We start from the raw sequence: 17,139 nt of genomic DNA on the forward strand, positions 1-17,139 counted from the left end.
GAGTGACTGGTCTATGGGTCGCCCTATTCATTTTAAAGGGAACCTAGCTGCTGATGGAAGGTAAGAACTGAACCTGGACTCTCCTTGGAGGATAAATCAGGTCTAGACCAGCCAGAGAAAAGTTAAGAGTCAGAGAGAAGCTAACTTGGCTAACGTCACAGCTAATGCCAAAGAAGTGGATCTACACTAAGCTCAGCTAAACTAAGCTGGGTTTACATCGGAGTTACTTGAACAAACAAGAGTCTCGGTCGGTCGGTCAGTCTTTACAAAAACATAGCGACTCTACTGGTGTGGCATTGAATTGCATTTCGACACGTAAACCTCACCATCACGGTCTCCAAGCAACTGCGTGGCCGTTGCGTGATCACTACGCGGAAGCATAACCGAGGCTTTACTGTAGTTTTCAACTGGCTGTACAAGTAGTGTCTAGTGCTGTCTTGAGCATTTTCAGGTAGCGTCACCGAGTTCTGACCTTTGCATTGGAAAACACTGAGAATAAACTGTCATAATGAAAACATGACAAAGCCATTTGACTATCTTGTTCATAAACAATGGTGTCAAAACTTTCATTTTGATGACACTGGCAGTTTCATTGCCATGAATACTTGCTTTTGAGGAATGGACTATCCATTTTGAGCAAGTGACGTGATTTTGCAGGTTATCCACTAGGTTTTGCAGTTTGCACTAATTGTTTTGAGAAATGCACTAACTGCTGTGCAAATGCTAATAGTGATGTGAGAAAAGCACTCAAGCCACTGAGAAAAACTGTAACTAACGACATGTCAATGTCGTTTAAATCAGTGGACATTTTGTTTTTACATGTTTTAACAATGTCCAAAAGTTCTTTTTTCATCTACTGCCTTAAGAAACATAGAGCAGGGATTTATCTCCAATAAATTCTCATACATTTCTCCAGATGTCCCTGGATCTGGGATTTGTTTAGCCAGGTCTGGTCCAACATTTACAAAAAAATGATTAAAGCTGTTAGCTACATCCTCCATATTATAATTTTCTTTGTCCTTCAATAAAACATTTAGGGTAGTTTGTCTTCCCCGCGCCATTTCTGATAATACTATTAAGTATACTTGTTACGCCTGGCCTAGGGGTTGCCAGGACATAACACATGTGACCCCTCTCTTTTCCCACTCCCAGAATAAACCACACAAAACCAGAACGGATGCAGTCCAAAATAAAGGGGATTTATTCACCCAAACAAGAGAGGCTTCAGGGTGACAATACCTAAAACAACAAACAAAACAGCTGGGTGGTAAAACTAGCTTTCCTATCCAAAATAAAAGGAAACCAAATACAGGTTGTCTTACCTCACTCCCTAAGGCTTAAGGCTACTCACCACTACTACAACTGGACTGACTGCAAAATAACAAATACACTGTGGTCCAGAAACTCTGCCACCTCCATCAGTTTACACCGGTACGAACGAAAGGCAACGAGAACAAGCAACGAGGGTGTCAATGTCAAAGCAATGGGTCAGCATGCAAGGGAGAAGGGAGAGGAATCGACCCAGAGCTGCTGCAGGCTCCATCTTTGAAACGTCCCCCCACCGAGGATCCATATAAGTTAACTTATTTTTGTACTTTTTAGATTTATTTTCTTAATCTTTAGTTCTCTGTCGTAGGAAATCTCTGTAGAGTGTATTTTTTTGCAGGCATTTTGTAATCCCGTTATATTTCATGGACATTTAGTATTCATTTTTTTTTTTCTGTTATATTCTTTGATTGGACAGTTTTTTTTATCATATATTGACTTAAACATAGTTATGAATGTTTCATAAGCACTATCAATGTCTGATTTTGGTATATTATGTCCCAGTTTTGTGCCATTAAGTCCTTTTTTAGTGCATTGATAGCTTCCTCTGATCTCACTCGTCTGTATTCTGTTAGTTTGTAAGGTTTGTTGTTCCTGTGGATGTAGTCATAAACTATGAAAATGATATGATGATATGATAGAAATGAAAGTTTAACTGGGAAATTCAGATCTTTTCTCTGTTGGTCTGTTGAACCACAAAAACACACATTAATTCACAACAGCTGGTGCAATCTTCCACCTGAGTAGTTTGTAATTTACACGCATGAATGAATAATGTGAAGGTCTGAACTGCCAAACATCTCCCACAATGCAACTTTCACCTCACATTACTTAGTTTGACAGCAGGATCATTTGTGTTTATTTGCATCACTCGTGACGTTCTAGATAGGAAGAGGGTCTTACCTCCATATCATGACCTATGTATCATGATCATATCGTATCGGGATAATCATGTTTTGTGATAACTGGGTGTTGTGGATTATATTGTGATGTATGAAGATTATCTAGTGAGAATCTTAAATTGTAATTATTGTTTCAGGGTGCAGCAAGTGAGACCAGACTCCCGTGGACCTGGACCTGGACCCAGCTGTGTGTCCATGAAGAGTGACCAGTCTATGGGTTACCCTATTCATTTTAAAACAGAACAAGCTGCTGATGGAAGGTAAGAACTGAACCTGGACTCTCCTTGGAGGATAAATCAGGTCTAGACCAGCCAGAGAAAAGTTAAGAGTCAGAGAGAAGCTAACTTGGCTAACGTCACAGCTAATGCCAAAGAAGTGGATCTACACTAAGCTCAGCTAAACTAAGCTGGGTTTACATCGGAGCTACTTGAAAACCTGGTGCATCAGCATCAGACTCCAAGTGGGTCGGACCAAACTGGGTACTTGATGCATTGGGAGACCGGTTTGGTCTAAACACGTAAAAGAAATCCAGAGGAATCAGGAACAGGTAACCGGTCAAAGTCCAGGAACAGGTACGAAGGGAGAAACAGACACATATCAGGTCCTGGATCAGGCCAGGGTTCAGGTTTTCATGGGAAGCAAAGGCAACGTTGGAACTTTGATATATTTTTTTTAACTTTAATCATCCATTAACAGTCAGTTCAAGGCAAGCAAGCAGCAACCAGAGAGACAATCTGTCAAGTCTGTGTTAGAAAGACTCACACAAGGACCAACAGCAGCCATATCAAGTACAGTTCACCAGCTACACCATCTGGACCAAGACCTGAATGAGGTTTCCTGCAGGTTTGAGAAGCCAACGGTTAGCTACTAAGATGACTTTAACACGTAGCTGTAAAGTTGACCTTGAATTATGAAGCTAACTTTGTTAGCAGCTTCACACCAGAATCCACATGGATCCAGATCCAGTAAGGTTGCTGTTCAGCGTGCCGCTCTGCCGCTTGTGTTCATCAGAACCCGAGGCTTCAAAACCGTAGTCCACAAACCAACGGGTGATGTCGCCATGACAACGTCCACATCTGATCTCCAGTCTGTGCTTTAGTGACTCTTTGAACTTGGTTTTCTCCACAGAGTTCAGCAGATCTCAGAGGTTCCGTTTACCCGGCAGCATCAAACACACCTGGACTCCATATTTATGGTGAGTACATGTACAAGCTCACCTTTCACTATGAACCACATCCACTACAGATTCAATGCTGAACTGGTTCTAGTGGTCTCCATGCTGCTCAGACCCACACATGAATCCCATGTTGGGTTCTTTAGAGTTCATGTTCAGTTTATCCTTCTGTTCCAGCTGCTGGAGGAGAACATCTGCACTTTTGTGAAGAACGAGCTGAAGAAGATCCAGAAGGTCCTGAGTCCAGATTACCCAGAATGCTTGGAGAGTGAGGATGAGGAGTTGTTGGACGGTGAGGATGAAGAGCAGAGGAGGAGCAGAGAGGCGTTTCAGAAGATCACAGTGGACTTCCTGAGGAGGATGAAGCAGGAGGAGCTGGCTGCCTGTGTGCTGATGGGTAAGAGGATTTTAACAGATTTAACATGGTGGAAAGAAGAGAAGGATTCAATATGAAGAACTTCATATTTCCAAACTCTTAATAGGCTGCACACAACTTCAATGTTTGTTAATGTTCGGATGTCAGAATCGATATTCCAACACTCAAGTTCTACAGAGTTCAGACAGGATCACGACCGTTTCAGAGAAACAGGTGTTTCACTTCACCCAGTGACCGTGTTAACTGGTGACTTTCAGCTCGTAGGAACTAAATGGTTAGGTTACGGTCTACCAGGATATTTAGAAAACCCAACGGTACTATTTTCAACACGTCATCATACCGTCTCTTTCTATGATGCTGTATTGTGATGTGTTGTAGTGACTGACTCGTGGAGCTTTGCAGCTGCATTTCAAAGGGTTATATCCTTCAGTTCTGTTTGTCTTGTAAAAGTCTTTTATTTATTTTATGTTGCACCTGATTGATATTGTCTCCAATAGTTCTGATTTAATCATTAAATAAGTCACTCATACTGAGGACTACAGGGATACATGGCTCTAATACATGGCTTGTTCATAGACTGTAAAAGGGTCTGTAGGATCCACTAACTGGGTTCCTTTGTTGTTTATCCAGGAACCGCTGCTGCAGTGTACCAACGTAAACTCAAGTCTAACCTCAAGAAGAAGTTCCAGTGTTTGTTTGAGGGCATCACTAAAGCCGGAAACCCAACCCTCCTGAATCAGGTCTACACGGAGCTCCACGTCACAAAGGGAGGGACTGCAGAGGTCAATGACCAACATGAGGTCAGACAGATTGAAACGGCATCCAGGAAACCAGACAGACCAGAAACAACCATCAGACAAGAAGACATCTTTAAAGGCTCACCTGGAAGGGATGAACCAATCAGAACAGTGATGACAAAGGGAGTGGCTGGCATCGGGAAAACAGTGTTAACACAGAAGTTCACTCTGGACTGGGCTGAAGACAAAGCCAACCAGGACATACAGTTCACGTTTCCATTCACTTTCAGAGAGCTGAACCTGCTGAAAGAGAAAAAGTTCAGCTTGGTGGAACTCCTTCATCACTTCTTCCCTGGAACCAAAGAAGCAGGAATCTGCAGGTTTGAAGGGTTCCAGGTTGTGTTTATCTTTGACGGTCTGGACGAGTGTCGACTTCCTCTGGACTTCCTCAACAACGAGATCCTGACTGATGTTACAGAGTCCACCTCAGTCCAAGTGCTGCTGACAAACCTCATCAGGGGGGAACTGCTTCCCTCTGCTCGCCTCTGGATCACCACAAGACCTGCAGCAGCCAATCAGATCCCTCCTGGGTGTGTTGACATGGTGACAGAGGTCAGAGGGTTCACTGACCCACAGAAGGAGGACTACTTCAGGAAGAGGTTCAGAGATGAGGAGCAGGCCAACAGGATCATGGCCCACATCAAGACCTCACGGAGCCTCCACATCATGTGCCACATCCCGGTCTTCTGCTGGATCACTGCTACAGTTCTGGAGGACGTGTTGAAGACCAGGGAGGGAGGGGAGCTGCCCAAGACCCTGACTGACATGTACATCCACTTCCTGGTGGTTCAGTCCAAACTGAAGAACGTCAAGTATGATGGAGGAGCTGAGACGGATCAACACTGGAGTCCAGAGACCGGGAAGATGATTGAGTCTCTGGGAAAACTGGCTTTTGAGCAGCTGCAGAAAGGGAACCTGATCTTCTATGAACCAGACCTGACAGAGTGTGGCATCGATATCAAAGCAGCCTCAGTGTACTCAGGAGTGTTCACACAGGTCTTCAGAGAGGAGAGAGGACTGTACCAGGACCAGGTGTTCTGCTTCGTCCATCTGAGTGTTCAGGAGTTTCTGGCTGCTCTTCATGTCCATCTGACCTTCATCAAGTCTGGTGTCAATCTGATGGCAGAAGAACCAACAACCTCCGGGGCGTCTGAAGTCACCAGAGACAAACCTGAACTAACACGTCTGCACCAGAGAGCTGTGGACAAGGCCTTACAGAGTCCAAACGGACACCTGGACCTGTTCCTCCGCTTCCTTCTGGGTCTGTCACTAGAGACCAATCAGAAACACCTACGAGGTCTGCTGACACAAACAGGAAGTAGCTCACAGACCAATGAGGAAACAGTCGAGTACATCCAGGAGAAGCTTAATGAGGATCTGTCTCCAGAGAGAAGCATCAATCTGTTCCACTGTCTGAATGAACTGAATGATCGTTATCTGGTGGAGGGGATCCAACAGTCCATGACTTCAGGAGATCTCTCCTACAATATACTGTCTCCTTCTCTTTGGTCAGCTGTGGTCTTCATCTTACTGTCGTCAGAAAAACGTCTGGACGTGTTTGACCTGAAGAAATACTCTGCTTCAGAGGAGGCTCTTCTGAGGCTGCTGCCGGTGGTCCAAGCCTCCAGCAAAGCTCTGTAAATATAGTTTTTATATTCAAAATACAACGAACCACCATGGAATTCCAAGGTTCTATCTGCATTCTGAATGATTTGATTGGTTTTCCAAACAGCAAAAAGTAAATAATAAATAGTAGTCATCCAAATAGTTACTTGAGGAAAAAAGTATTTAGTGAAAAAACTATTCAAGTACTGAGTACTTGCTGATTTACTGTTTCAATAATCAGAACCTGAACGTAAAATAGACAAAAATATAAAATATCAATGTGCAAATTCAGATATTACCAAACAATACCCCTTCAATTAAACCACAAAATCCTTACAAAATAACATTAATTAAGGCCAATTAAGCCACAAGAAACACTAATAACCCTCAAATTGGGTCAATTTAGTCGTTGCAAACATTCTGTGTTCAAAACATTCTCTTCAGTCATCATGAATACAGGATAGTGGTGGATGGATGGATGGATGGATGGATGGATGGATAGATAGAGACGACCAGTTGTTTGTTCTAGTTTCATCACACATTTCTGATTCCTCTTCAGACTCAGTCGCTGTAACCTCTCAGAGAGAAGCTGTGAAGGTCTGTCCTCAGTTCTCAGCTCCCAGTCCTCCAGTCTAAGAGACCTGGACCTGAGTAACAACGACCTGCAGGATTCAGGACTGGAGCTGCTGTCTGCTGGTCTGAAGAGTCCACACTGTGGACTGGAAACTCTCAGGTCAGACTCAAGGACTTTGAGAAGTTTACCTATGAAGCTTCCAATGATCCGTTTACATGCACCAAATATTCACTTCTTTGCTCTTATTCCTGAAAAGACACTTTTGCTAAAGTTCACATGGCGGCTCTAAAAGAGCAGTTGAACACATGAATGTCTGATATGTTCTGAGACTCCAAGTTTTGTATTTGACTTTATTCTCAGAATACTTGTTATTTAATTAATAATGTTACTTAATTCCTCCAGTTCAATATGAAAACTGACAACAAACATAGTTGAGATGTTATTGAATTACAGTTTTCTTTGCTAGTTGGTTTAAATCAGTAGCCAGATCTTTGTTGGGACACCAGGTCTGAAGACAGACCACATAGACTGGTTCTACTGTTGTTTCTTGACTTCTCGTCCTCCTCTATCCGTCTCTGTCCATCACTCAGCCACGCGTATCCCACCCAGTACAACATCAACACAACAACAGAGAATGATCACTTTTTCTCAGTTTAAAAGTCCCCAGAAGTGACAGAAGTGTGTGTGTCTTCAGTCTGTCAGGTTGTCTCATCACAGAGGACGGCTGTTCTTCTCTGGCCTCAGCTCTGGACTCCAACCCCTCCTATCTGAGACAGCTGGACCTGAGCTACAATCATCCAGGAGACTCAGGAGTCAAGCTGCTGTCTGCTGGACTGGAGGGTCCACACTGGAGACTGGACTCTCTCAGGTGAGGACAGGTGGACAGACATCAGACTGGACACTCTCAGGTGAGGACAGATGGACAGACATCAGACTGGACTCTCAGGTGAGGACAGGTGGACAGACATCGGACTGGACTCTCAGGTGAGGACAGATGGACAGACATCAGACTGGACTCTAAGGTGAGGACAGATGGACAGACATCAGACTGGACTCTCAGGTTAGGACAGGTGGACAGACATTGGACTGGACTCTCAGGTGAGGACAGACGGACAGACATCAGACTGGACACTCAGGTGAGGACAGGTGGACAGACATCGGACTGGACACTCTCAGGTGAGGACATGTGGACAGACATCAGACTGGACTCTAAGGTGAGGACAGACGGACAGACATCAGACTGGACACTCAGGTGAGGACAGATGGACAGACATCAGACTGGACTCTCAGGTGAGGACAGATGGACAGACATCAGACTGGACTCTCAGGTGAGGACAGATGGACAACAGTCTCTGACTGAGGAGCTGGGCTTCATGTTTACTGGTGTTTGCATGTCTTCCTGCAGGGTGGACCATGGGGGACAGCAGAGACTGAGACCTGGTCTGATGAAGTGTGAGTATGTCTTCAGTAACTCAGCTGCTCCAGATTTGAACGTGTTCATGACTGAAATCCGATTCTAATCAGGACGTAGCGTTTGTTTCTTGGTGGCTGTAAAGATGTCGTGTTGTGTTCACACCAAACGCCACATTTTCACCTTCAATTACACACAAAGTCAACGCAGAGACGCAAACGGACGCCAATTCCTGCCGGACGGCAACGGAGGCGAATACCCAACATTCCCGTTGTTGTGGTGTTTGTGTGAGTTTAAATATTTGAAGTGAAGAGAGAAGTTCCTGAGACTCTGTGTCTCTAAAGCGTCTCAGCGTTGAGATGGTCCTCCTGTCGTCCTGACGTCCCTGAATCCTAAATGGAGGACCCAGATGTTGTCTCCTGGGTCTGTGGTCCCCCAGAGCTCTACCATAGTAGCTCACATTAGTCCACAGACCAGACCACAGTTTGGTCTGGTTTCAATCTTTACTCATTTTAGGCCCAACTGTGATATTTTTACTACCAACGATGTCGTTTTGTAGCGTTTTTGTTTTGTTCGTTAAGGTTTTTTCAGACGGTTTCAAACGTTGACCGTTGGGTCCAGAAAACACGTTGTTTCCATGGAAACGTAATAGAGAGTGGAGATGAGTTGTATGGGGACGTAGTTTAGTGGGAGACAGAGATGAACCTTTAGCTGCATTGTGTTTGTTCTCTCCATCAGATGTCTGTGAACTGGAACTGGACACAAACACAGTCAGCAGAGACCTCAAACTGGACGACAACAACAGGAAGGTGACAGGTGTGGACGACGACCAGTCATATCCAGATCATCCAGACAGATTTGTCTCATATCGTCAGCTGCTGTGTAGAGACGGTCTGACTGGTCGCTGTTACTGGGAGGTCCAGTGGAGAGGAGGGGTTTGTATAACAGTGAGTTACAGAGGAATCAAGAGGAGAGGAGACGACTCTGAGTTTGGAGAGAATGATCAGTCCTGGACTCTGATTTGTGATGGTGGTCGTTACTATGTCTGTCACAATAACAAACAAACACGCATCCCCTCCTACTCCTCCTCCTCCTCCTCTGGTGTGGTAGCAGTGTACTTGGACTGTCCTGCTGGCACTCTGACCTTCTACGAAGTCTCCTCTGACAAACTGATCCACATCCACACCTTCAACACCACATTCACTGAACCTCTTTATCCTGGGTTTTTAGTCTGGTCTGGATCATCAGTGTCTCTGCGTGGTCTTTAGGTCTGAAGTCGTGTTCACACCGAACGTGAAGCTCATTTTTCACACGCTGTGATTACATATCCAATCCATTCCAATCCACTTTATTTAGATCCCATTTTAACAAACACAAGGTTTTCCAAAGTGCTGCACAAGATAAAACACAATAAAAGGTACAGAATAGAAAGATAAAAGGAATCAAATAAACAGATCAGATAAAAATATGCACGTATACACATAAAATCATCAAATCAACTCCCTACATGGTGTCAGAAGACAAAGACAATCCATCCAGAGTCAATTCAAAGATGAGAATCTGTGTCTCTAAAGAGTCTCAGCCAGGAACCAGATGTTGTCTCCTGGGTCTGTGTCCCCCAGAGGTCTAGATAGTAGACCACATTAGTCCAGAGACCAGATTATGTGAGGAACCAGAGACTGTGGTCCCCCAGAGGTCTAGATAGTAGACCACATTAGTCCAGAGACCAGACCAGACTATGTGGAGGAACCAGAGACTGTCTGTGGTCCCCCAGAGGTCTAGATAGTAGACCACATTAGTCCAGAGACCAGACTATGTCAGGAACCAGATACTGTCTGTGGTCCCCCAGAGGTCTAGATAGTAGCTCACATTAGTCCAGAGACCAGACTATGTGAGGAACCAGAGACTGTGGTCCCCCAGAGGTCTAGATAGTAGCTCACATTAGTCCAGAGACCAGACTATGTGAGGAACCAGAGACTGTGGTCCCCCAGAGGTCTAGATAGTAGGTCACATTAGTCCAGAGACCAGACTATGTGAGGAACCAGAGACTGTGGTCCCCCAGAGGTCTAGATAGTAGACCACATTAGTCCAGAGACCAGACTATGTGAGGAACCAGAGACTGTGGTCCCCCAGAGGTCTAGATAGTAGCTCACATTAGTCCAGAGAGCAGACTATGTGAGGAACCAGAGACTGTGGTCCCCCAGAGGTCTAGATAGTAGACCACATTAGTCCAGAGACCAGACTATGTGAGGAACCAGAGACTGTGGTCCCCCAGAGGTCTAGATAGTAGACCACATTAGTCCAGAGACCAGACTATGTGAGGAACCAGAGACTGTGGTCCCCCAAAGGTCTAGATAGTAGCTCACATTAGTCCAGAGACCAGACTATGTGGAGGAACCAGAGACTGTGGTCCCCCAGAGGTCTAGATAGTAGCTCACATTAGTCCAGAGACCAGACTATGTGAGGAACCAGAGACTGTGGTCCCCCAGAGGTCTAGATAGTAGCCCACATTAGTCCAGAGAGCAGACTATGTGAGGAACCAGAGACTGTGGTCTCCCAGAGGTCTAGATAGTAGCTCACATTAGTCCAGAGACCAGACCAGACTATGTGGAGGAACCAGAGACTGTGGTCCCCCAGAGGTCTAGATAGTAGACCACATTAGTCCAGAGACCAGACTATGTGAGGAACCAGAGACTGTGGTCCCCCAGAGGTCTAGATAGTAGCTCACATTAGTCCAGAGACCAGACTATGTGAGGAACCAGAGACTGTGGTCCCCCAGAGGTCTAGATAGTAGCTCACATTAGTCCAGAGAGCAGACTATGTGAGGAACCAGAGACTGTGGTCTCCCAGAGGTCTAGATAGTAGCTCACATTAGTCCAGAGACCAGACTATGTGGAGGAACCAGAGACTGTGGTCCCCCAGAGGTCTAGATAGTAGCTCACATTAGTCCAGAGACCAGACTATGTGAGGAACCAGAGACTGTGGTCCCCCAGAGGTCTAGATAGTAGCTCACATTAGTCCAGAGACCAGACTATGTGAGGAACCAGAGACTGTGGTCCCCCAGAGGTCTAGACCCTTGAATGGCTGACATCATTGAAGCTGTTCTTCTATATTAGTTCCACATATTCTATTGTAAATGTTCCGTTTTCATAATGATGTAACGATGTCATTCTACTATCTGACTGTGTGTATTGTTCTGCACCAATCACCACGTCACATTCCTTGTGTGTGAAAACATACTTGTCAATGAAGTGTTTGTGATCGTGTATTGATCCAGAAGATCCTTCAGTGTTTGGAATGAGATCTGCAATGTATCCCCTTCCACCTCTGCTCAACTCTTCTGCATGCTTCCCTTTCTCTCTCATGTTACTCTGATGGATAGTTGAACATGAAAACAAGAAATTACTATTCATTGGAATTCAAATAGAGTTCATACATTTTCATTTGATGCAAGTTTTATTTTAGAGGAAGAAAAGAACAGAATAAAGTTTGTCTTCACAATCTGGCATGGTTTTCCATGTTATTGTTTTGAAATGATCTTTTTCTTTAGAAAGGCAAATTACCATCACATACATGAATTCCAATCTTAGTCATTCAAAGACAGATAAAGATGCTTCCAGGAAGTCCATGTGATTTGGTCCATATTGGCCTTCTGGAATGTTTTTCTGACTCTTACTGGTTTTAGTTGAGAACAGTATCAGAACAGAACAGAACTGGGGACCACTTGAGACAATCCAAATAACACTCACACACACAAACAAAGGGAGGACAGGTTCACACAATGCCCAAGTACAGTCATATGAAATCACATCTCATTGGTTTTACATACTCAGTCCATTTGGTCCAGATCCTGTAAAACCTTTCTTTTTCCACTTTGAGGGAAAAAGATCTCCTCTCCATAACATAGATCTCATAGACCATGTCCATCCATTCATCACTGGTGGGGTTCTGCTTTCAACCTGTTGCGGTTCTAACCTGTCACCTTCAGCACCCTGGACAGCGCCGCAGAGGAGCCGCGGAGAGGCCGCAGTTGAGTGCGTCTGCGCTCAGAGCTCATTAGGACCTGATGTGCGTCACCTGGGAGACGCCACTGGGAGAAGGCTACTCTCGCCACACAGAACTCTTTCCCCTGCCCTTTCCCCTGATTTTAGAGTTGTTAAAGTATAGGAAATAAAGTGTAAATTTTTTTACCTGCAACTTCAACTCCTCCTATATCCACACCTTACATTTGTTGCCGAAACCCGGGAGAAGAAACTAGAAGAATGCATGACAGCTGAAGACGCGGATAATAGGACAAAGCAACAATGTCGAACCTGCAAAGACAAAAGGAACTAAGGGGAGCAATACGGGCCGCTACGACACGACTCTTGGACAAGATTGATCGGGAGGTTGAAAAAGAAGATCCCAGCACAGATTTGCTGGATGAATATTTGGAGCATCTGACGGCGAGAGAAAGAGCTTTAATGGATAGTGACCATGACATTGAAGCGGAGACAGCAGGGGATGATTTGGAAGATGAGGTTCATTCAGCCTTTGAATACATGGATCGAATCATGTCAAGAAAGACCAGGATAAAACGCATCCTGAGAAATATGGACGACAATCAGAGCGCAGCTTCAGTGACTTCCCAATATTCAAACAATGAGGTGAGAAGACAAGCAGGCAAGTTGACAAAATTGGTCATTGAGAAGTTTTCCGGAGATGTTTTTGGAGCCAGTTTGAGACAGCAGTTGACAATAATGCCAGTCTAACCAAGTCTGATAAATGTACATATTTGAAGTCGTTTTTATATGGCACTGCAGCTAATGTAGTTATGGGACTTTCTTTATCAGACCAAAATGATGACAATGCAAAGAAAATGCTTATCAGCCGATTTGGGCGTAAAGACCTCATCATAAATGCACATATGAATAAGCTATTAAATCTGACACCAGTAAAAAGGGCCTGGGATGTCGCAGCTTTACGCAGGCTATATGATGACATCGAGATACAAGTGTGCAGTTTAGGCTCAATGGGAGTAGTCTCTGACAGTTATGGCAACTTGCTCTGCCCTATTCTCATGAAGATGATACCAGAAGAAATGGCTTTGCAGTTCACCCGTCAAAACGCGAGTGAAAGAGATGATGCAAATAATGACAACACGTTCAGTGTCCAAAGCCTGATGACGTTCTTCCAAAAGGAGGTTGAAAGTCGTGAAAGAGCAGCCAATCTCACCCAGAATGTGCACCAACCAGATAAAGAGAAACAATGGGAAAAGTCCTATGTGGAGAAAAGAATACCGTAAAAAAGGAGATCTTACACAGCCTCTACAGCCTCGCTTCACGCTGTCAGCGTCAGAGATGAGCCAAAGTGTATATTCTGTGGAGGAAACCATCAGAGATCTAAGAACTGTACAGAACTGACTCTTGAACTGAGGAGAGAAAAATGAAGAAAAGAAGGCAAGTGTTTTGTGTGTTTAGGCAGCAGACATATAGCGCGTCATTGTAAGACGCAGGGAATTTTATAAGTAGTAGTTTGTGGTCAATAATATCAAACGCTGCACTAAAATCTAACAGCACTGTGCCAACTAATAATTTACTGTCAATTAGTTTTAGCCAGTCATCTGTTAATTGTGTGAGAGCTGTGCATGTTGAATAGCCAGTTTTATATGCATGTTGAAAGTCTGAATTCATGTTATTCATAGAGAAATCATTTTGAATTTGCTTAAATATGATTGTTTCCATTAATTTCCCTAATAGCGGTAAAATGCTAATTGGCCTACTATTCGATCCAGTGAATGCTTCTTTCCTATTTTTTGGTCGAGGAGTTACTCTAGCAACCTTCCATACTTGAGGATAGATTCCTTCTTTAAAACTTCAGTTAAAAATATAGCATATAGGACTGGCTATTATTCCAGCTGACAACTTTAAGAGTCTACTGTCTAGATTATCATGACCACAGGGTTTGTCAGATTTCAATTCAGACAATAGATTTTCAATTTCCAATATATTAGTGACTGAAAATCCAAATTTGCATTCTTTGTCCTGCATGATATCATTTTTAATAAGTGATTCAGATAGAATACCATTTACAGGCAACATGCCATTTCTTATAGTATCAACTTTACTTGTGAAATAATTGTTGAAATAATCAGCAATGTCTTTGGGCTTGGTGATAAAGCCTTCACCTGATTCAATAAATGCTGGTGTTTTGCCCATTTTATCTCTACCCATGATTTGATTGAGAGTACTCCAGAGTTTTTTGCCATCATGTTTAATTTCTTCAATTCTAGATTGGTAGTACACCCTTTTTTTCTGTTTATTTGGTCACTTTGTTTCTTAAAGAGCGATATGCTAGCCAGTCCTCTGAGCTACCTGAATCTACAGCAACTCTTTTCCCTTTATCTCTATCTTTCATCGAGCTTCTCAGGTCAGAGTCAAGCGGGGCTTTGACAGATCTGACGGTGAGCTTCTTGATGGGTGCATGCTTATCCAACACAGTCTCATCCCTACTCGTCACATACTGACGATTGGTCATATCCCCTTTGCGTCACCTGTCTCTGCGTCCGACAGTGACGCAAAGGGATTTCCATTCAAATCAGTCTGATGACCCTCTGCGTCTATTTCCGACGCAGAGGGTCATCTGATTTGAACGCAAATCCCTCATCGGTTGATTTTGACGCAAGGGGGTTAGCCAACGTGCGGTTTGCCTGCGCTGGAAGTTTCGGTTTCAGGTGATGCATTTTGTGTTACAGGTGTTTATCTTGACTGTATATATATATTTTATTTAGCTGTGGTGTAAGTGGAGTTGGATTACAAACAAACAAATAAATAAATACGAAGACATATTTTCCTTCAGGCAATCATTTATCGTGCATGGAGACGCTCCTTAGGACCATTGCGTTTTTCGACATCCCACGTAAGTATTGCCTGCTATTCTGCTTAAATAATTAAACAGCATGCCCTCATCAAAAGCAAGCAAATTATGCTGTAAAGTTGTTGCCATTTGTAGTTGTTGTTTTTTTGGTAATGTTTATGCGCACTGTATGCGATTTCATAGGATAGATATATACAACATCTTAGGCGGGTCCACACCGCACCGACTGCCCGACTCGCGTCGGTAAATGAAGTCGGGCTACTTAATATGGCCGACTGGAATGGCGGATTACACATTTGAATCGGCTGAAATGAACGCCGACGTGGGCCGATTCGAGCGACCACACCAAGGAGACTCACGGACGCCGACTCTCTCAAAGACGCCGATTTTCGGTCCGGTGTGGCGGGTCCACACCGGTGGCAACCCTAAGTGCTACACATAGTTAGCTAATAGTTAGCCAGGAGAACACGCTATGTTTTCTAGAACGACGAACTGAATGCAATCTAGTTGCTAGTCACTGAACTAGCTCAGACTATGTGAGATTGAAATCTGAATAAAAATGTTGGATTCAAGTTAACCCTGGCAAGTTCATGTCACAACGCCATCAATTGCCAGACTTCAATTAAATTATTTGCAAGCTGGTAAACATCCATGGACACCAAAGATACTGTTGTGAAAAAAATAGTAAGCTTGAATATAGGAGGAGAGTCTATGGGTTGTATCAATAACAGCGCTTTATTAGCACAAATATCAGGAAAACATATTCCGGCAGTTGTACGTGCACGGACCTAAAAGTGAACTCAACATAGGGTTGAATTTACTCAAAAGGCCCTTAGACAGAGTGCGCAGCGTATTTTATTGAGACTTCCCATGAGTCTGATTGGCTCATTCAATAGATGCAGGCGGAGCGTAATTTTAGTATGCCGTGGCCTGGTTGGAGCGCTGGGTATTTCCACCCACACTGGCTCATACGGTCCATCCCTCCGGGTGATGTCATCTATGTATTGTGTGTGTATGTTGTCGAGATGCATATCATGTGCTTGTCATGTGCTCCTTCCTGGTGCGGCTACACAATGTGTCCGTTCATTGTGTGTTGTCGGGTGTATGTCATGAGCTTGTCATGTGCTCCTTCCGGGTGCAGCTACACAATATGTCCGTTCATTGTATGTTGTCGGGTGTATATCATGAGCTTGTCATGTGTGTGTGTGTGACCCAAATGTGATCCTCTCTTGTGTTTCCTGTTTTCAACGTATGGCGTACAGATGGAATGCCCTGACACAGTTTCTGACCCTCACAATAGTTTTCCACTAGCCTGAACATCTGAGTCTATGTGTAGTAATTTAAAACATGTGTGATTAGCTTATGTATTTACATTTTTCTCCACAAATCCCCCTTTTCACACCAACTAGGTGTGAACATTTTGTTTAAAGGTACTCTTTTCCTTTTATGGCGGTAAAATAGCCGGCCCTAGTTTTATTATCAATGGGTGGGAAGACTGATGCCAGGGATTGGCATCCTGAGGGTGTGGCTTTTCTGGTTAAGTTCATCATACATTCATAACCTACTTTGTCTTTGTCTGGATATAAGGGGGCAGGTTCGACGAACATGGCAGGACGCGCAGCCGCGCATGCTACACATCCCGTCATGTTCTGGCGCTTAGCATTATCCGTAATCCACCTTAACCAAATGTTACTTTCTCCGAAGCCTGTAGCCATTTTTACGACGTCTAAAGGAGTTAATTCTGTGTAATCCTGGGTCATCACTATCGGACTGGTAGTGGGCGGCTTTAGGGCAGTGGAATTAGCTGTGGTCGTATTCGTTGCACTACCTTTACTAGTGGGGGCGTATTTGGGCGGGTATATGTTTACTTGTATTCCTCGTATCTGGTCTTTTCCGGTGACGTCTACTCCTAATGCGATCCATATGCGATTTTTTCCCGTGGAGCTTGCCTTAATGTTATTGATAGAGAGAGTGAGCGGATTGCCGGTTGGACTGAAATCTCTTTGGAACGAAATGTGGTCCCAAAACTCACTGTGTGTGTGTCTGGTAAAACCGGACCAAGTCCCAGTGAACTTTGTTACTTGATACCAATCGGGACAAAATGGCTGTGAATCCACCG

The 17,139-nt window shown here is 44.1% G+C and overlaps 2 protein-coding genes across 2 annotated transcripts in view; both read left to right on the top strand.

The window, feature by feature from the left end:
* The window catches only part of LOC311015290 (uncharacterized protein), a gene marked incomplete at its 5' end in the record, with an annotated part of 152,915 nt that overhangs the window by 34,961 nt on the left and 100,815 nt on the right, over positions 1-17,139 (top strand). Inside the window, one exon of the mRNA XM_084012415.1 lies at positions 10,586-10,804. The remainder of the gene's footprint in view (positions 1-10,585; positions 10,805-17,139) is intronic.
* The window catches only part of LOC311015308 (NLR family CARD domain-containing protein 3-like), a gene marked incomplete at both ends in the record, with an annotated part of 33,564 nt that overhangs the window by 4,827 nt on the left and 11,598 nt on the right, over positions 1-17,139 (top strand). The window contains 5 exons of the mRNA XM_084012437.1: positions 2-60; positions 2,366-2,375; positions 3,580-3,799; positions 4,409-6,212; positions 6,740-6,913. Of these exons, the coding sequence (XP_083868563.1) occupies positions 2-60; positions 2,366-2,375; positions 3,580-3,799; positions 4,409-6,212; positions 6,740-6,913 (2,267 nt within the window). The remainder of the gene's footprint in view (position 1; positions 61-2,365; positions 2,376-3,579; positions 3,800-4,408; positions 6,213-6,739; positions 6,914-17,139) is intronic.

The sequence above is a fragment of the Eutrigla gurnardus genome (assembly GCF_963514095.1).
Source record: "Eutrigla gurnardus genome assembly, chromosome: 1".
Classification (NCBI taxonomy): domain Eukaryota; kingdom Metazoa; phylum Chordata; class Actinopteri; order Perciformes; family Triglidae; genus Eutrigla; species Eutrigla gurnardus.